General features: G+C 46.1%; 2 protein-coding genes across 5 annotated transcripts in view; one reads left to right on the forward strand and one right to left on the reverse strand.

Moving 5' to 3' along the window:
* LOC133381949 (H-2 class II histocompatibility antigen, E-D alpha chain-like) overlaps nucleotides 1-20,898 on the reverse strand; it is a 411,219-nt gene that overhangs the window by 171,104 nt on the left and 219,217 nt on the right. The window lies entirely within an intron of this gene.
* Nucleotides 511-19,358, forward strand: LOC133381928 (zinc finger protein 883-like). Of its 4 annotated transcripts, none has more exons than XM_061621521.1 (7): nucleotides 511-920; nucleotides 3,827-3,973; nucleotides 5,522-5,599; nucleotides 6,514-6,594; nucleotides 7,168-7,254; nucleotides 8,802-8,882; nucleotides 16,200-19,358. In XM_061621521.1, exons 2-7 carry the CDS (start codon nucleotides 3,940-3,942, stop codon nucleotides 17,972-17,974), a joined length of 2,136 nt encoding a protein of 711 aa, XP_061477505.1. In that variant the 5' UTR covers nucleotides 511-920; nucleotides 3,827-3,939; the 3' UTR covers nucleotides 17,975-19,358. The 4 variants fall into 4 exon arrangements, with proteins under 4 accessions (XP_061477505.1, XP_061477504.1, XP_061477507.1 ...); XM_061621520.1 differs by lacking the exon at nucleotides 511-920 and adding an exon at nucleotides 2,267-2,371; XM_061621523.1 differs by lacking the exons at nucleotides 511-920; nucleotides 7,168-7,254 and adding an exon at nucleotides 2,267-2,371.

Genomic DNA, 20,898 nt, shown 5'->3' on the forward strand with positions numbered 1-20,898 from the left:
GGGTTAGTCATGCTCTGTACTGCAGATAAGAAATGAAGCTGCTAGCTTGTTCATTTGTTTGATACTTTCCTGCTGATTCCCTTAATATTGCCAACTTATCAAAGGTCATTGTCGTCATTCTACATGTATTGTCAGCATTTCTATACGTACAGGAAAACTTCCAATTGTCTTATGTTACAGTTTCATTGCCGTCATACCTCTTTCATCCCCCCTCTTTGCGTTTCTTTGGACCGGCACCCTTCCGCATTGCTGCTCTCGTTTGGGAACAGGAAGTGTTCCGGAGTCTAAGGACCACCCTACCCCTTTGGCCCATTAGAGTTCCATGGACCTTTTCCTCCACCGGAGGATCCGCTCGCTCTCACATTTGTCACTCAACTTGAGAGCAAATCTAGCTCGAGGGAGTGCCAAGGACCCAGCCTGTGAGGTGGCAGGGCGGGTGCTGAGGGAAGAGGGCAGTCGCTGCGCTCTCTCCTGATCTCTCTCTCTCTCTCCTCCTTGGCTGCGCCTGCCGCTTCCCAGCGGCGGTGCCTATGGTGGGGGGGGCGGCTTGTGGTGTCACCCCCGTCTCGTGGTGTCACCCGGTGCGGCCCGCACCCGTGGTGTCACCCGGTGCGGCCCGCACCCGTGGTGTCACCCGGTGCGGCCCGCACCCGCGGCACCACCCTAGTGACGCCCCTGAAGCCATAGGGAGACAAGGGGAAGTCTCCAGCAGTATTGTTTACAGGGAGTGGCTGGTGGTGCTGCCTAGCAGTGGGATCTTGTGAGACCTGTGCTAGAGCGGAGTGAGAAAAAATGAAAATGACGATCCTGACTGGTGGTGTCCTGAGGTGGTGCCTAGTGAAAGGCGGTAGCCACAAGCAGGTGGGAACCTGACAGGGGGAGCAAAAGGTGGGAACGACACAAGGACCACTATCCTGGAGGTAAGTAGTGACTTAGGATCAGGTAGATACTTTAGCTAAAACTTGGGTGCTCCACTACCGAGTAAAATCTGGAAGAGAAAAAGAAATACGGAGGAAGCAGGAGCCGAAGGAAGTGCCCTCCCGTGAAGATTAGGGTTAGGGTTAGATTCAAATCAGAGCTGAACCAGGCAATTGCAGGAACTCCTGAAAATGAAGTCTCTGAACCTGAAGTGGAGGATGATGAAGGATGTACTACTCGCGATGAGAGTGCTTCTGTGCACGTTCAAAAAGCATTGCCGCCGCCACACCAGCTTATTGAGCGACCAGGAGACGCTGTACCTGGTGAAGCTGCCCATCCCGGCCGAGCTTCAAGCTGCTTTCGAAGGACAGATTATCTTCAGGCCTGTAAAGAATCTTGTTTTAAAACAACAACAACACAATGTTAATATTTTGTTATTTAAATTTCTGTGTACTGTATTCTTTTTTGATGTGCATTTTGGATTTGTGTGGTTTTTATGTGAGTGAGCCGCCTTGAGGGCCTTTTAGCCAAAAGGCAGCATAGAAATTGAATTAATCAACAAAATAAATAGCCCACAGCAGATTTTGGACTGGTCACCGCAAATTACATATATTCCCCTATTAGCTCTTCATTATTTTAGCTGGGAAAGACTGGCATCTCATAGAATTCCTGGGGTGTATGATTTGTCCTGGCCCAGAGCAGATTTTGGGGTGGGCACCCACAGTTACTTATTTTTTCTGTCCCTTTTTGTCTATTTCTTTTTTACATCGATGCCTTTATCCATGCCCTGCGCCCAGCAGAAGCTCTGGGCCAGGCGGGGTGCACTGGCATCTCGTAGAGGACATCCTCCCCTTTCCTGGGGTGTATGATTTGTCCTGGCCCAGAACAGATTTTGGGGTGGGCACCCGCAGTTACTTATTTTATATGAATTCATGACATCATTACGTGTTTATGATACTATCAGACTCTGGAGGATGTTGATTGCATAAATGTATTGTTATTCCTGACGGGGAGAGTCCCCCGATCACAGCAATATATCATACAGGCTACTCCAACATATATTTTGGCCTTCAGAGACATCCTAACTTTGGCCTGAAGTTGCTGAAGCTGTCAATTTTCTCCGTTTTCAGCGTTTTGAACTTTCAGGCAAATAAGGAACTGGGAGCGAAATCCAGAGGCCTGACGTAGCAGGAACCTCCGCGCCTGCGCCCTGGATTTGCACCAGGGGCAGAGCCTGCGAGAAGTTTGCCCAGAGCGCGCCTGGCATTCAGTCCTCCAGCGGGAAAAGGAACTGAGCTCTGCTTCCTAGAGAGGCAGGATGTGGTCATGCAAATAGGAGGGAGGGAGGAAGACAATAGCGAAGCAAACAGGCTTGATTAATTTCCTAAGAGGAGGAGGAGGAAGGCTGGATCGTGGCCAATCGCAAGAGAAAGGAAGACGTGCAGCAGTGGGGGTGAGGAAGGGTCAGGAGTTTGCCTTTGGGGGGGTGGAAAGAGGGGGAGAGCCTCCCCACACATCTCCCCCGGAATCCATGGGGGGCAGTCGCATGCATGCAACCTAGGGGCAACATTGGGGGCCGAACAGCTGCAGCGCTTCCATTGCACGAAGATCCTCTTTGAAGCGCCCTCTGCCCCAGGAGTGGGGGTGGGAAGAGACGCCCTGGTGCAGAGGGGACCCCCGGGTGCCGGGGCTGAGAAAGCCGGCCTACCTCGCTGGGCTGCTGTGTGAGGACAAAAGGGGAGCAGGAGCAGGTGTCCCCCTCCCCCCAAACGCCTTCGAGAAGAAAGCAGATAAAAAACAAGAGTAAGCAAGCGAATAAGTAAGCAATATTTTCCCCACATCCAAACGGGGGCTGTTTTATTGTCCATTCTGTCCACAGTGGGTTTCTGTGAGCCCATTTCTGCACTGCGGTAGTTCCTGGGAGGAAACACGCTTTTTGTAGAATGATAGAGTTGGGAGGGGCCTGTAAGACAATCCAGTCGAACCCCCAGCTCAGTGCTTACCCTCTCCCCCCAACGAACTTTGCCTCTTCTTGGGATCTTCTCAAACCTCCCCCCCCCATTGTAGATACTCTCTGTCTCTCTCTCTCCCTCTCTCTCTCTCTCACACACACACACACACACACTAGGACAATCATCTCCTTGCCTTCCTGACCTTACAACATCGTTGCTGCTGCTGAAGGTTGGGGGCGGGGAGATCAACCTACATTTCCCACTCTGGGGCCTGAAGGTCTGAATAAACATGTGTGGCCAGCAAATAAGCTCATCTGAGTCATCCAAACTGCAGCCCTGCAAGGTAGGCAAGAGTGGTGTCAGCCTCCCGCTTTGCACCCCAGCTGCTGACTTTACAGAAGAGGCCAGTTTTATTTCATTATAAATTAAATGATCAGAAAGTCATTTACTTGAGGAACTTCGTGGAAACATAGGAAGGTGCCTTATATTGACTTGGTCCACGTAGCTCAGTATTGTCTACACTGACTGGCAGCTGCTGTCCTGGGTTTCAAGCAGGCAGCCTTTCCTTGCCCTGCCTGGAGATGCTGCTGAGAATTGAACCCAGGACTTTTTGCATGCAAGGAAGATGTCCTTCACCTAAATGGCCATGTTGAGAAGTTCTGCATTTGATTCTAAACTTTTACTCATTTGTGGAATGGGCCAAGGTAAATGCCCTTTCTGCTTATGGCGTCCACAGCCCTCCAGTCTCAAAACCAGCTGTGGGAACCCTTTCTGGGTCTGTGGGCCAGATCCTTACTGGACCCTCCCCTCAGGATCCAACTTTGACACGTGGGAGGAGCGCTTTGAGTGCTGTGAGTGATTGAAGCGCACCCTGTTGCCCTTCCCCTTTCAAGCTGGACGCAAAGGTCTGTGCGGAAGAGGCCGTCTCTTGAGCAGAGGGCATGTTCTTCTTCCAGGGTCTGGTGAACTTTGAGGAGGAGGAGGAGGAGGAGGAGGCAGCAGCTGTGCATTTCACGGAGGAGGAGTGGATCTCCTGGATCCGGGCCAAAGCGCTCTGCACAGGGAAGCCATGGAGGAGAATTATGAGATTGGAGCCTCTTTCAGTAAGGAGACACGTTTTCTTGACTGATAGATGTTGAAGGCCATTTGTACCAATGATGCATGGAGTGGAAAGTCAGTTTCTCACTAGGGATTCTGGGAGCTGTAGTCCAAACTCCACAGTGGGAATTGCTGCTCCCTTGGAGCTTGGGAGAGTCCTCTGTCCCTCTCCCTCCCTCTGTCCAGTGTTTGCCTTTGGGGCCTAGGCACCCCTGTGCTTAGTCTGTGAGCAGGACTGGTGCCTGCCTGGATCCTGTCCCCACGCATTGGAGTCGAAGTCCTTGCCAGTTCCCAAGACAGCCCTAGTGCAGTTTCTGCAGGACTGTTGCTGCATTCCGCATATTGTTGTGTGTTTCGGTTGAGGAAGATTCTCTGGAGAAGCTCTCCATATAGATGCCACTGAAGAAGACTTGCTTCAAGTCGAAACACGTTTGGCAAATTATTTGAGATATGTTGTGCATTTTATCCTTGCATTTTATATTTCTGTATTAGTACACCTCTACCTTTTATTGCTGTGTTGTCTTTGGGAGTGTCTGCACATCTTGTCTACAAAGCTAGCAGTTCACATCACACTCTGTGTGGTAAATTGCAGGTGCATTAGAAATTGGACATTATTCTGTACTCAGCCATAGACTATATTTTCCATCATTCCTTTCTACATATATTTTTCAGAATCATACCATGACTTAGATCTTCACTTTATGTGGTTTTGCCTATTTTGTCTAATTCAGCATCTGCATGGTTGGTACCAGAGATGGATTATGGGGAGTAGGGGTGTGGGGAGAAACACTCTCTCTGACAAATTTCTCACTCCCCCACCCACCACCCCCATTGCTGGAGCCCTTTCGATATGCAAATTATAACTGAATCATAAACTGGAAGTTAAAATTAAGCTGCCATCCCAAACATGCTTGCGTCAGAGTTGATTCCTCAAAATCAATAGGACGTTTTTCAGAGAATATGCATTTAGGAAGGGAACATTTATTTATAAGCAACACACCATCATTTCCCTTCCAGAGATCCAAACCATATACTCTGGCCCTGTTCTGTCTCTTCCCGATGCCAGCATTGATATTTGCATCATATACATTCTCAAGCTACGACACTGAAAAGCTTATGGGAGCATTTCTGGCTACACAAATATCTTGCGGTGGCTTCACTCTTAATCTACATGGAGAAAGGTTTCCTCCAGAAGTGTAAATGTGAAGTGCAGCCTTGGCTCCCTTTTGGGAGGAGGAGGAGGGTGAAGCTCTCAGGGCTGGTTTTCACTCTCTTTGTGACGAGATGATGTTGTCCAAATGAAAACAGCTGGGTTGGCTGAGTTCCACCATGCCCTCCCCAACAGGCAGTTCAGGTTGGGCGTAATATCCAGTGAGCGCATGTTCCCAAGTGCTAGGCTGACCCTGCTGGGACCACACGGCCCTGTCCTCTTCAGGGGGTGCAGGAGTTAACATGTTCCAAACAATCCCTCCTCTTAGCTACAAATGGCTTGACTTGGAATGGCTGAATATCTTGTGGTCAAAAGTAACTAGTCCTGTCTGTTTCCTTGGAAGAATCGGAGCTGAATTCCTGTTTGGAAGATGGAGAGGATCTTCTTATTCAGGTTCCCAAAGAGGAGGAGACCTCAGCAGGTCGGTGCTTAGCTGTGCTGTGGGGCCCCTTTTGGTCTGGGAATTGAAGCTTTTTTCTGTTCCTGAGTAATATCATCCAGGGGAGAGTCATCCATCAGGCGGTGAGTTCTCCTGGTGGACATCTGGGATGGTTTTAAAAGGGGCTAAGGAAAATGGCTTCATCCCCAGTCTGTGTCTGTTGGAATTACTTTTTAAGATGTTTTTGTTTTAATATATTGTAAAGCCCGTTTTTAATGATGTGTTTGAGAGTGTTTTTAGTGTTTTCGCTTGCCACCCTGGGCTCCTACTGGGAGGAAGGGCGGGATATAAATCTAAATAAATAAATAAATAAATGCATGGAAGAGAAGGCTCTCAAGGGCCACCAGTCCTGATGTTTATGGGCCACCTCCGGAATTACGGGAAGAGCAGCAGGAGATGGGCTCTTGCCTTTCTTAGCTTTGAGGTTGTAGAAATGGTTTGATATGGAATCCCTGACTTTTTATGTTTTATTTATTTATTTAGTTTAATTTATATACCGCCCTAAGCCCAGGGACTCTCTGGGCGGTGTACATAACAATAAAACTACAAGAAATATATAAATACAATAATACAGTAAAATCAAACCAAACAGACGTAAGCTAATATAGTCAGAGCAGCAGCAAAATACATCAATAAATATTAATAGTACACATTAAAATGCCTGGGAATATAAAAAGGTTTTCACCTGGCGCCGAAAAGATAGCAGCGTCGGCGCCAGGCACACCTCATCGGGGAGACCATTCCACAATTCGGGAGCCACAACCGAAAAGGCCCTATTTCTAGTCACCACCCTCCGAGCTTCTCGACGGGATGGTACTCGGAGGAGGGCCTTAGATGTTGAGCGCAGTGTACGGGTAGTGGTTAAAAGTAACTCATCTTGTCTGTTTCCTTGAAAGAACGAGACCTCGCTTCCTGTAAGGAAGAAGGAGAAAGTCTGTTTATCCAGGTCATCAAAGAAGAGGAGGAGACCTCAGCAGGTTGGTGCTTAGCTGTGCTGTGGAGCCTCTTTTGGTCTGGGGATGGAAGCATTTTTCTGTTCCTGAGTAATGTCATCCAGGGGAGAGTCGCCCATCAGGCTGTGAGTTCTCCTGGTGGACATCTCGGATGGCTTCAAAAAAGGAAGCTGGATAGATGCATGGAAGAGAAGGCTCTCAAGGGCTACAAGTCATGATGGCTGTAGCCTTCTGTCCTTGTTTTTTTAAAAGATGTTTTGTTTTAAAAGTGAGTTCGGTCCTTCATCATTTTTTTGCCCCCCTGGATTCCCTTTGGAAGGAAGGACAGGATATAAATTTTATTAGTATTATTAGGACTGATTGTGGGATTCCCATACACATCGATTCAGGCCCTGTGGAGATGGTGGACTAGACAGGCCTTTGGTTTGATCAAGCTCATCTCATGCTATAAAGAGGAAGGTTGGCTGTCAGGTGGAAGTTCCCCTTCCGTCCACTGAGAGATTCCCCAAATTAAAATATCTGGCTTGGCTTCCAGATCCTGACAGTCTGAAGGAGACCCAGCTAGTACCGAAAGTAACTTGTGTGTTTCCTTGAAAGAGCTAGGCCTCATTTCCTGTTGGGAAAGAGGAGAAGAAGATCCACTTGTCCAGGGTCTCAAAGAAGAGGAGGCGGAGACATCAGCAGGTAGTGTTGTGGGGCCCTTTGTGGAACTGAAGATTCCCCACCCACCCCTCTTGTTCCTGAATAATCTCATCCAGGGCAGACTGACCCATTAGGCTACAAGTTCTTCTCATGGTTTTTCCCTTTCCATTCCTCTGCCACCTAAAAATCTCACAACATCTCATTCCTCGGAGTTTCCCTTCATCCGCAGACCTTCGGTTGTGAAGGATGAAATGGTCCCATCCCACCCAGGATTCTGGGCAGGACTGTGGACCTTTGATCTTAAGAAGAGGCGCAGTGGTAAATTTTGGAATGCAGGAGCCCCAAACATTCAAACCTAAAGCTTCTGTCCCAAACATGTATATCTGGCACTTAATTTCCAAGTTAAAGACTATTACAATTTGAATAGATAATAGTTGCAGCAGCACCGGATTCTTCCCATTCTCTGTGGTGTGTGTAGTTTGGGTTACTTGCTTGCGTTGTCAGGGACTATTTGTACCACAGACTCCTTTTTCTGGTTGTGGATCCTGCAGACTACTTGATGGCTGGTCCTTCCTTTAAGAAAGGGGGCAGACAGTCGAAGAGGGCTTCTTCATACATCCTTTTCCAGCGCTTGGATTTTATTTCCTTGAAGCCCAAAGTAAAAGCAAGGCCATGCATGCTCTGCAAGAGGGTCCCCGTCTCACAGTCATGCAGCTGAGATCTTGCGAGGCTGCACCTGCCTGAAGCCAAATTCAGCATTACTTGTAAAAATGAGCCCCTCTGAACAAAAGTGGGTCTTGCTTCTCATTAAGCCCTGCATCAAATGGAGCTAGAAGCTTCTCAGCACAGATATTATCTGGCAAAGCCACACAGCTCAGGTTTTGCACAGGTTTTTATATGAACCCTTTTAAAACCCAAGACACATTCTACAGCATATTTATCGGTTTATTTAAAATTTTATACCTCACTTTTCGAGGAAGGCAATGGTAAACCACCTCTGAATACCACTTAACTTGAAAACCGTATTCATAGGGTCGCCATAAGTCGGGATCGAGTTGAAAGCAGTCCATTTCCATTTTCTTTTCGAGGAACTTCTTCCACACAGCAGCTGACAATTTCCAATACAAGCCAAACGTCACCGGAAAAATGATATATATATAAAACATAATAAAAGACCTAATAAGGATGATATAACTTACAAGATCTGAACAGGGTGGTTCATGACAGATGCTCTTGGAGGTTGCTGATTCATAGGGTCGCCATAAGTCATAATCGACTTGAAGGCACATAACGACGACGACAAAGAATCATAAAAACAGTAATTAAGAATTCTTGGGAGGGACAAAAAGCTTTCAGTGAACTTGGAAAGCGTACCAACATCTGGGCTTGTTTCACTTCAAAGGGAAGAGAACTCCAAAGAACTGGCTCCACAGTGCTCAAGGCACATGGCCCGAGTTGCAGGCTGTTGGCAAGGCTTCACCCCTTTGCTCTCGTTCAAAATGTTTTGAGCGTTCAGATTTGATTTGGAATGCCCAAATACTTTGTGGTCAAAAGTAACTAATCTTGCCTGATTTCCTTTTTTAAAAAAGAACCAGACCTCATTTCCTGTTGGGAAGGAGGAGAAGATCCGGTGATGCAGGAACCCAAAGAAGAGGAGGAGACCTCAGCAGGTAGATTTATTTATTTCTTATTTAATTTATATCCCGCCCTTCCTCCAATAAGGAGCCCACATGCTTAGCTGTATCGTGGGCCCTTTGAGGAGCTGAAGATTCTCCCCCCTCGCCCACCCCATTCCTGTGTAATATCATCCGAACAGACGGACCCATCAGGGCACAGTTTCTCCTGGCTGCTTTTCCCTCCCGTCTCCTCTTCATCCAACATCTCACAATATTTCCCTCCTCGGAGTTTCTCTACAGCAGCAGACCTTTGGTTGTGAAGGTTGAAATGGTCCTGTGGGGCAGGAGGGTGGACTCGAGGCACTGTTATGGGTCAGATCACTCTAGCTGTCTGTCCTTGGGGTTCAGAAAAGCAAAAAGGGACTTTGCATTATTTTTAATCGGATTTCACAATGGAAACCAAACTCTTGGCAGGGGCTGCAGGTCCTTCGTTCAGAGGACAGGGATTTGTTTACTCCTCCAAAAGCCTCCATGAGAAATGGAATCCCTTTTGCTCTGTAAGGACTAGTGAGAAAATTGGCCGGCTGCCAAAGCTGTTTACATTGATTACCAGAATTTAACACACCGACGAGCCCAAAAAGTTTATTTAAAAAAGAAAATACAGAATAAAGGATCTCTGTTTCAAAGGGGGTGGATAGGAGAAATCCACTACAGTAGGGCCCTGCTTCTCGGTGCCCCGCTTTTCAGCGTTCCATTAATACGGCACCAGCGGGGCGATCAGCTGGAGGGGGGCTGGAGCTCCCTGCACTGCAACTGAACGTGCTGATCAGCTCACTACAGCTGATCTTCTCCTCTTCTGGTACAATCAGTGGGTTAGGTTCCAAACCCTCGCGCTACAGCTGATCCACTTTTCAGTGGTTTTCGCTTTCCGGTGGGGGTCTGGAACCTAACATGCTATTTGAGTGGGGCCCTACTGTATATTCCAATGATTTTAAAAAGCTGCCTGACTGCCAGCAATTCCCAACAATACATTTTGATTCTACAATTGCAATCCTATGTATAATTAACTTAGGAGTAAGTTCCACAAGGCTCTTCCTTCTGAGTAGTCATGCAGAAATCCAACTTGCAAAATGGAGCACTTGTTGAACAAGGACTGATTTAAGTCAGTTGAAATGCATCCTGTATTTATTTATTTAACAAAATCTATATACTGCTTACTCGACAGAAAGCCTCTAAGTGGTTCACAAAGAACAATTTAAAATATGCATTTAAACAAGGAGAAATTAAAAGAGAAATCTAACAGGTAAAGGAAACTGGGTTTAGGCTCACCTAAGCTGTGCCCTCAAAACCTTTTTTAAAAATGTGCATGACATTTTTATTTTTAATGTGGAAAAGGGTCACTGGCCAGAAAGGGGCTTCCCTCTCCCCTCGCTCTCCATGTGAAGCAGCCGAGCAGCTTCAGCCACTTTGCTCTCTAAGGGTTAACCAGTGAGGACAGAGCCCAAAGGAGGGACTTCCCTTTCCTGCCCCGCCTCTCTGCAAGAAATGCAGGGGGAGCCTCGAAACAAAGGTATGCAATTGGGGCAGAGGGGAGGGAGGGTGAGGGCGAGGACGCCCCTGAAGCGTCCCTCCCAGCAGACCCTCCAGATCGGAGGCTGCAGCTCTGCCCTGTCCCGTCTGCCTCTCCCCTGAGATGAGCTGGCTGTGTTGGGGCCGGATCGAAGCATCCCTCGGAACATTTGTGGTTCTGGTGATGAATTTCAGGGCCTTCAGCTTGGAGATGGAGGCGCCTGATAGTTGGAACCGAGCTAAGGAGACAACAGCGCGCTGAATGGGCCGGTTCTTCATGTGTCCTCATTTGTCCTCTGGTTCAGCTGTGAGAGTTGAATAGTGAGGCTCTTCTTTCAGTGCCTTCATTGTGCCTGTTGCACTGTGTGTATTTGTGTGTGCTTAATTTCGTTTAAAGCAACACAACAGCAGCATAGTAACAGCAGATGTTGAAATGCGTGTGTGCCAGCATGTCTGTGCCTTTAATCAGGCGCACCACCGCGTTCTGTACCAGTTGCAAATTCCAGACCATTTTCAAGGTTAGCCCCACGTAGAGCGCATTACAGTAGTCTAGGCGAGAGGAGACCAGGGCATGTACCAGCGATGGGAGCAGATGATTGGGAAGGTAGGGGCATAGCCTCCGTATCAGATGCAGTTGATACAGTGCTGCCCGGCTCACAGCCGAAACTTGAGCTTCCATGGACACTTGGGAGTCAAGAATGACCCTGAGGCTACAGACCTGGTCTTTTAGGGGCAATTGTACCCCATTGAGGACCAGGTCCAAATCCCCTAACCTTCCCTTGTCTCCCACGAACAGTACCTTGGTTTTGTCAGTGTGGGAGTTGTGGTCCAACAACATCTGCAGGCACACTGGTTGGGAAAGGCTGGTCTAGATAGTCCGATTCATCCAGGAAAACTTGGAGCTGAGCAGCCACTACCCTCTCAATCACCTTGCGCAGAAAGGGGAGAGTAGAGACTGGGCGGAAGTTGTTAAGACCCGCAGGGTCTAACAAAGGCTTTTTTTGCAAAGGTCTTATCACAGCCTTCTTCAACAATGTTGGCATAGAACCTTCCCTTAAGCAGTGGCGTCACTAGGGAGGGTGCGGGGGGGTGGACCGCACCAGGTGACACCTTCAGAGGAAGGTGATTCTCAGCTTTAATTAAAAAAAAAATTAAGTTTCTAGGTGGTCCGGTTCTCAAGATATACATAAAAACGTCAGCTGCCCCCGTTAAATTTTTTTAAACTACTGTATAGCACTTCGTAGCTTTAACCTCGCCCGTTCAAGATTGCAGCCAATCAGTGAAGTGTTTGTTTGACCTGTGGCAGTGTCTAGTAAACCTCATTGCAAGGCCAGAAAATGATGGTTCCCCCCCCCCCCGGTTTATCTGAAAATCTCATAAATTGGGTAAGTATATACATTTCAGTTTTTTCCCCTCTTGTGTGTAGGAGTCAGATCCTGGGCAGTGTTTTCAAAACCTTCCCAATACTTGCTTTTATGGGGGTAAAGGCATTGCTAATCCCATATCTCCAGAGTAAATCCCATTGTATTCAATAGGATTTACATTTGAGTAGACAAGGTTATGAATGTGCTGAAAATCAATGGGACTTTGGAATGAATGTAAAAAAGAATTGTGTTTGTGTTCTCTTTCTGTCCCCCCCCCTCCAGTCCTATTTTAAAGCAAGTAGGCAGGGCTTACTTAGGTATTACAGTTTTTATTCTGTAGGAAACGAATACTGATTTTTCTGCAATGACCAACTGGTTTGACAATAAACTATTATATGGGCTGTATGTATTTATACATCTGCAGTGTGTGTGTGTTGTCTTTCCAACGACCCTGTGAGGTAGGGTTGGAAACCAAGGCAGCTCACAACAAGAAATAAAGCCATTTAAAATCCAATAACCATAAAGCAAGAATAAACAGTTGGAAAACAGCCTAAAGAGGCATGATTCTGAATTTTGGGTTGGGTGAATGAAGTTTATTTATTTATTTGATTTATATCCAGCCCTTCCTCCCAGTAGGAGCCCAGGGCAGCAAACAAAAGCACTAAAAGCACTTTAAAACATCATAAAAACAGACTTTAAAATATATTAAAACATCTTTGAAAATATTTTTTAAAAGCTTTAAAAAAGCATCTTATTTTTTAAAAAAGAAAAGGCTTAAAAACATATTAAAAAGCAATTCCAACACAGACTCAGTCTTGGATAAGGTCTCAACTTAAAAGAACAAGTTGAAAGAACAAGTTCCTTATCACTTGAGGCTGTAGTTCTCTGCACACTTCCCAGTTTGAGTAAGCCCCATTGAATACATTGGGACTTGCTTCTGAGTAACCAAACATCGGATTGCACTATAAATATATTTACAGATTGTGTAATTCATAGACATATTTGATAGTCATGTTGATATAAATATTTCTTCATCCTGTGTCCCAATAAGTATTTGATTTCACACGATGGTTGTAGATGATGTTTTCCTCTACATTTTAAGTGTGCCCTTCTTCCTGGGGGTGGTCCATTGTTTTCATCCTGAGGGGAGGATAGGCTGAGAGATGGTGAGTAGCACATTTAAGGTCTCTTCACCTCCCCCCCCTTTTTAATTTGTATTTATTTTATATTTCTCCAATATCTTCCCCTGGCTGTTTTTATGTATTTTAAATATTTTTAGATTAATACAATAGGAAATCATAATTGTGAACCTCCCTAAAAGCAATTTACCTATCCTTATGTTTTGGCAAAGTGATGGTGTGAAGGCCTGCTGGTAGAACAAGAGACCATGTTTGAGGCATGTTATAAGGTGTTTGAGGACTTTGTCACACATTACTTTTTGAGACCTGTAGATTCATGTTGGAAAGAAGAGGTGCACGTATTGAATGGTGGCTTGGGTGCTGTTTTTTCAGTCTACGCTGCATGCGTAGCGAAGGTGATACGTCATCTGGCAGCTAGCTTCATAACGTGAGAATGAAAAACATTTGGATCACCATTCACTTGTTTACTTTTCTCACTATTGAGACCACTTCATATATTACTTTTTCATACACAGAAATTTAATCTTTGTATAGGAAAAAGTGTTTTGTAAAATGTGAAGGACGGTGGCTGCCCAGTCAGTAGAACCACTATACAAGATCTACTCAGCCACTGTAATGACCTTTTTGTTTTGAGTGCCCTTTTGTCTGGGTCTTGGTTCAGGGGTGTATCCAACTTTGATGTGCTTATGGAAGGGGTGTGCAAGTAGTGCCCCCCCAAATGTGGAGGCTTGGACAAACATTGTGTTATGGAAGACCAAAGTCTGTGTGAAAGTACATATTTGGGAATGCCATCAGTGTAATCCTAAATAAATAATATCGAACTTGCACATCACAAAATATATTACGGTCATGTCCATAAGCACCAGGAGGGTAGTCACCCAGGGGGTCTTAGTCCCTCTGCTTTTTTGAGAGTAGGGTCCCTATGTCTCCAAGCATCCTACAGTCAGCATGAAAAGGGAGTGTGTTAGTCACTGAGAAGAGACTTCTAATATGCTTCCTTGCCTTTCCTGCAGATTGGAGCCAATCAGAGCCAATCTCAGTAGCTAACGCTCTCCACTTACATGCTGATTGGCTCCTAGAGATGTTTGTTGTTGTGAGAGAATGCATTAACAAAGATCTCATTCTTAATCCAGGAGCAAAAAAGGGTGTACGTGGCTGTAACTATCATGAAGGGACCCTGCAGCTCTGAATTTTCTACTAAACAACTGATAAATACCTATGTAACTTTGTGTCTGGAGACTTATGATTAAGAATCACTTTCCATAATTGTAAGGAGGTGTGTCCACACGCATGCATCCAGGCACCTAAATGAGGGGTGGGAGCAGCATAGGGACATAAGCAGGTGTCTTATTCCAGGGGTTCCCAAACTTTTCTTCTACATAGACCCCTTGAACATTGCTGAGGGTCTGAAAGTATCTGAAAATTTACTATGGGCATATGCAAGATAATTAACTCCCATTAGTAACAAGAGCAAGAATTTGAGCTGTGCGTATAATATTGTAATTTAAAGGTGTAATTTTAATTTTGCTAGTTTATGTCACTACTCTTGCCATTCCATCCAGTGATATAAGGGAATTACGATTTACGAGTAACATTAGTACAAAAAACATTACTAAGGATTCTGTATGGTCTGGTCCGGGAGGAGGTCCATGGGGGTGACACCATGAGTTACCGCACCGGGTGACACCAACCCTAGTGACGCCACTGCCCTTAAGGAGGCATTAATTAAATATACTAATCATTCAGCCACTCCCCATCTGGCAGATTTGATTACCCAGGATGGGCAAGGGTCAAGCGAGCAGGTAGTGGCCCTCAGTTCTCCCAGAATCCTGTCCACATCCTCAGGCTTCGCAAGCTGAAAAGTATCCATGGGAAAATGACCAGAGGAAGCTTCAGGGACATCTGGCACAACTGTAGTTAATGAGGAGTCCAATTCAGTCCGAATGCAAGCAATTTTATCTGCAAAGTGCCTCGAAAACATGCCACAGTTAGCGACTGAGGGTTCAGAGTCTAATGTAGGGCCAGAGCCCCAAAGACCCCAGACCACTCAGAAAAGCATCGCTGGACGACACTGAGCAGACGCAATGGTGGCAGAGAAGTGCACTTTCCTCGCTGCCATCACAGCCACATGATAGGCTCAAAAAGCAGCTCTAGCCTTTGTTCGATCAGAAGCGGACGGAGTTCTTCTCCATCGTCACTCTAGCTGTCGTCCCTGCCGCTTCATCAGGCCCAAGGTTTGAGTAAACCAAGGTGTATTATGGGCCTTCCCTGGTGGGAGAGGACGCTTTGGAGCAATAATGTCCACCGCTTGGGTCACCTCCGTATTCCAGAGATTGACCAGGGCTTCGGCAGTATCACCAGCCATGCTGGGAATGTCCCCCAGAGCATTCAGGAAACCATCTGGATCCATGAGTCTCTGGGGGCGGACCATCTTAATCAGGCCTTCACCCTTGTGAAGGTTACCAGGGGCACAAAGTCTACACCTTGTCAGGTGGTGATGTGTCCATGATAACGGAGTCGCTAAGAACCCCTCCGCCCTCAGATCACCTTCTTCCTGTCCCGAACAGGAGACAAGATCAAGTGTGTGTCCTGCCACATGCGTTGGTCCCCACCCCCCACCCCCTGGATCTAGGCACGAAGATGTCTTGTATCCCTTCCCCTGGTACGGCCAGTCTACCTCCCACCACTATTATGTCCCCTGCCCAATAATGGCAGGCCCCGCCTACTCCTACCCCGGCACGTGTTCAAAGAAGCCCGAGACTGAGGGACATTGTTACTGCCTTTTCTAGTGAATCATGTCTTCTCATTACGTGTCCAAAGTGTCATGGAAACCTGAATTCTTTGTGTAGCAAAGAATTGTGGGGTTTCATATGTTAATGCAGGATCTCACAGCGCTACTCATACTTGTCCTTTGTTCTTCCCCAGTAGCATCTTCCAGCACTATTTTGGGAGGGAGGGGATGCAAACTGCCTTCTGGGCAGTGGAAATGGCCATGTTCCTGTCAGACAGGATCCATCCTAGGTTTGTACATTCCAGCTGTGCATAAGTACTGGGCTGTCCACCTTAAATGGAGGAACAAGAGAGCAGATTTTCATTAGAATTCTCTCTGTGTGTGTCCCTTTTCACAACCTGCTACCAAGCAACTACTGCTAAACTAACTCCGTACAAGGCCTCAAGCTTTGACAGGTAAACTCTGATGTCAACAGAGCTCCCAGAAATATGTTTTCAAAGTACAAATCATAATATATTCACAGGATTTCTCCACAGCATTTTATCTCCTTTCCTTTTCATTCCATCAGGATACATCTGGGGAGTCAAGGCTGAGGGAGAACCATCTGAAGTATCACTGGAAAAAGCTGAGGAGCAGATGCAGGAGCAGAGACTGAGGAGACAAGATGGAGCAAAGAGACAAGAGGAGAGAGAGACTCACACAGGGGACAAACCTCATACATGCTTGGAGTGTGGAAAGAGCTTCAGTCGGAGTAGCCACCTTACTAGGCATCAGAGATGTCACACCGGGGATAAACCTTATAAATGCTTGGAGTGTGGAAAGAGCTTCAGATGGAGTAACGCCCTTACTTCGCATCAAAGATGTCACACCGGGGATAAACCTTATAAATGCTTGGAGTGTGGAAAGAGCTTCAGGTGGAGTAGCAACCTTACTTCGCATCAAAGAACTCACACAGGAGACAAACCTTATCAATGCGTGGAGTGTGGAAAAAGCTTCAGTGAGAGATGCGCCCTTATGGTGCATCAAAGAACCCACACAGGGGACAAACCTTATAAATGCTTGGAGTGTGGAAAGAGCTTCAATCGGAGTAGCCACCTTACTTCGCATCACAGAACTCACACAGGGGACAAACCTTATAAATGCTTGGAGTGTGGAAAGAGCTTCAGTCAGAGTGGCCAACTTACTTCGCATCAAAGATGTCACACTGGCGACAAACCTTATAAATGCTTGGAGTGTGGGAAGAACTTCAGTCAGAGTAGCCAACTTACTTCTCATCAAAGAACTCACACTGGCGATAAACCTTATAAATGCTTGGAGTGTGGCAAAAGTTTCTGTCAGAGTAGGGACCTTACTTGTCATTACAGAACTCACACAGGGGACAAACCTTATAAATGCTTGAAGTGTGGAAAAAGCTTCAGTCACAGTAGCAACCTTACTTCACATCAAAAATGTCACACCAGGGACAAACCTTATAAATGCTTGGAGTGTGGCAAGAGCTTCAGTCGTAGTAGCGAGCTTACTTCACATCAAATAACTCACAGAGGGGACAAACCTCATAAATGCTTGGAGTGTGGAAAAAGCTTCAGTCAAAGTAGCCACCTTATGGTGCATCAAAGAACTCACACAGGGGACAAACCTTATCAGTGCTTGGAGTGTGGAAAGAGCTTCTGTCAGAATAGCCATCTTACTTCGCATCACAAAACTCACACTGGGGACAAACCTTATCAATGCTTCGAGTGTGGAAAAAGCTTCAGATGGAGTAGCGCCCTTACGGTGCATCAAAGAAGTCACACAGGGGACAAACCTTATCAATGCTTCGAGTGTGGAAAAAGCTTCAGATGGAGTAACGCCCTTACTTCGCATCAAAGAATTCACACAGGGGACAAACCTCATAAATGCTTGGAGTGTGGAAAGTGCTTCAGTGAGCGATGTGCCCTTACTTTGCATCACAGAACTCATACAGGGGACAAACCTTATCAATGTTTGGAGTGTGGAAAGAGTTTTTGTCAGAGTGGCCAGCTTGCTTCGCATCACAAAACTCACACCAGGGACAAACCTTATAAATGCTTCGAATGTGGAAAGAGCTTCAGTCAGAGTGGCCACCTTACTTCGCATCAAAGATGTCACACTGGCGACAAACCTTATAAATGCTTGGAGTGTGGAAAGAGCTTCAGTCAGAGTAGCAACCTTACTTCGCATCAAAGATGTCACACTGGCAACAAACCTTATAAATGCTTGGAGTGTGGAAAGAGCTTCAGGTGGAGTAGCGCCCTTACGATGCATCAAAGAAGTCACATGGTACAAACCCTATCAGTGCTTGGAGTGTGGAAAGAGTTTCAGTGACAGTAGCCACCTTACTTCGCATCACAAAACTCATATAGGGGACAAAACTTATCAATGCTTCGAGTGTGGAAAGGGCCATGGACCATGGTATCCTTCTGGGAAGATTGGCTGAGTTGGGAGTGGGAGGGACTGAATGGCTATGGTTCTGCTCCTATTTGGTGGGTCGCCTCCAGAAGGTGGTGCTTGGGGAACATTGCTCGGCACCCTGGATTTTCCAGTATGGGGTTCCGCAGGGGTCAGTTCTGTCCATGCTCTGGTAATCTTCAAGTTAGATTACTGCCATGCACTCTACATGGGGCTGCCTTTGAAGATGGTTCGGAAACTGCAGCTTGTGCAAAATGCAGCGGACAAATTGGTAACAGGGACCAGATGGTTCGAACATATAAAACTGATTCTGGCCCACTTGCATTGGCTGCCTGTACGTTTCCGAGCTTGATTCAAGGTGCTGGTTTTAAGCTATAAAGCCTTACATGGCTTGGGACCACCATATCTGATGGAACGCCTCTCCCGACATGAACCCACCCATACACTATGCTCAACATCCAGGTTGTTGGCTGTGTGTGTCTATGTGCTTAATTTAATTTAAAGCAACACAATAGCAGCAGAGTAACAGCAGTCGTTGAAATGTGAGTGTGCCAGCACGTGTGTGCATTTGCCTAAGAAAGCAGGCTTTTACCCTGCAACAGCATCACTGGGACTTGAGACTTAGTAAAATAAGAAAAGCTACCTTATTTATAGAAATACATAGTACATAGAAAGGCATACCTAGTTCTTGCTAAGTTGGAGGCTTAACGCCCAGGTGCGGGAGTTAGCCCCATGGCTTGGAGAGAGAGAGAGACAAAGGGATGTCTCGTCTCTCCTGGTCAGCTGGAGGACAAAGGAGTGGAAAGGGCGGAAGGAGGAGGGGCAGGTAAGCTTCCGTAAAGACGTCACAGTCTAGCAACAGAAGGAAGTCAGTCAGAGCATCACAGGTAAAGGTAAACAAGCCTCTCCATCTGGAGGACCCTAGCTCTATCTCCCTTCTGGTACACAAGCAAAAGACCAAACCAGGAGTTGCTCTTGCCCCACTTCCAACACAAGGCCCTCCTCCCAGTGTCTCCTCCGAGGGAAGCTGGGAGTCTGGCAACAAGGTAGAGGGCCTTCTCAGTGGTGGCCCCCAAATTATAGAATGCTCTGCACCTGGCGCCAACACTGTTATCTTTTCAGCACCAGGTTAAGACTTTCCTCTTCTCCCAGGTATTTTAGCATGTGTTTTTAAATTGCTTTTTAAAAACTGTGTTTTTAAATATGTATATATATTTTTTAATGTTTTAATTGTTGTAAACCGCCCAGAGAGGTTTGGCTATGGGGCGGCATACAAATGTAATAAATAAATATAAATTAATTGCAGTAGATGAGCAAATAAATAACTCTCCTTCCCACCCCAAAAAATCCCAAGCTACTGTTTCAGACTGGGGGAGGATGCGGCCCCCTCCTCCCCTTCCTGCCCCAGCAGAAGCCCCCTTTGCTGCTGCCCCACTGATGTTTGGGGTGGGATCTCTGCTCACCTGGAGGCTCCTCCATGCCCAGCAGAGGAGGGGCCCCATCCTCTCTCCCCCTCCTCTGCCCCACATCCAACTCCATAGTGGGACTTACTCTGCTCAGCCCCAGAAGAACAGCTGCCCAAGCCCCACCCCTTTGCCCTGGGGATTGGGCAGGAACTAAGGGGGTTCCGATCTGAGGTGGCATCATCGGTCGCCAGGCAGGAGAGTCCCGAGAACTTCAGGCACTTGTCACAGAAAGGGGGAAAATTTAGATTTATCTCTGATCTATCTGCCCCTCCCAGATTTGCAGGGGGGGGATCATGGCTTATTCTGACGTATTGGTTCTTTCATTGCACATGAGTAAATATGTTGCTGCCAGCAATAGATCCGTAAAGAGCAAGGGCGTTTCGGGGCAGTCGTTCCAATCTGTGCTAAGCGACTTCGGGGGCTGTTGGAGCAAGTAAGGAGCAACTCTCTGGCAGCCGTGGGGTTGCTGCACACCCGAGAAGAGCACCCCCGCCCCACAGACACACAAGACTGTGACCCCGGACCCTTTTCCTTTTTTTTTATCATTAATTTTTATTCAAATTTTCAAAAACAAAACAAACAAAACAAATTAATAACTATTACAATAAAAACTATTGACTTCGATTTGTCTTAGATTAGCTATAAGTCTATAATATATAACAAACCTGTCTCTTAATAAAATTATACAATCACCTTCCTCCAGTGGTTATCTTAATTAGTATCAAATCTCATTAACATCATTTTATTCTTTCCCCAAAAAGTCAAAGAGAAGTTACTAATCCTTGAGATATATATCCATCAATTTTTCTCCAAATAGACATGTCAATTAATCCATCTCTTCAGGTCTACTAAGTCCAGTAATTTCAATAACTCTTCTCCCATTCTCCCCTTATCAGTACTGATTCCATCTTCCATCTTTGCACACCCAATAATCTTGGTCTTGCTGCCATAGTCATATAATAAGAGTCTGATAGGGATTTCTTTCATCACAGATATTTCCTTGCCATCAATTCTGAATGTATTACTGAAATGTTGTTGTAAAGTTGTATCTCTGTTCCTCTTTTTTACAGAATGCACTAACAGATCTCTTGAGAGTTTTTCCATTGTCACATATCTGGAATTTATTCTATAAACTTTCTCTATTTCAAGTTCCATCAAATCCTTCCAATCCAGGAATTTTTTCGAGTCGTTGATATCTTTATCTCTAATCTCTTCACCAATTCCTTCAGAGACAGCGTTGAATTCCAAACAGTAATATTTGTCTTTAGGATCCATCACAACCATAAAATCCAAATCTTTTCCCAGGTCCATATTTGATAAATCTATTCCAATCTCCAGGGCTTGAACCTTCCCTTTGATCTTTCTTTCATCTTC

This window comes from Rhineura floridana, chromosome 3, assembly GCF_030035675.1.
Source record: "Rhineura floridana isolate rRhiFlo1 chromosome 3, rRhiFlo1.hap2, whole genome shotgun sequence".
NCBI classification, from domain to species: Eukaryota; Metazoa; Chordata; class Lepidosauria; order Squamata; family Rhineuridae; genus Rhineura; species Rhineura floridana.

Excerpts from the sequence above, each read along its gene's own strand:
- LOC133381928 (XM_061621521.1), top strand. The coding sequence starts at position 3,940 with ATGGAGGAGAATTATGAGATTGGAGCCTCTTTCA. Across the intron at positions 3,974-5,521 it reads TGAGATTGGAGCCTCTTTCA|AATCGGAGCTGAATTCCTGT; the intron begins GTAAGGAGACAC and ends TTTCCTTGGAAG. Across the intron at positions 8,883-16,199 it reads AGAGGAGGAGACCTCAGCAG|GATACATCTGGGGAGTCAAG; the intron begins GTAGATTTATTT and ends TCATTCCATCAG.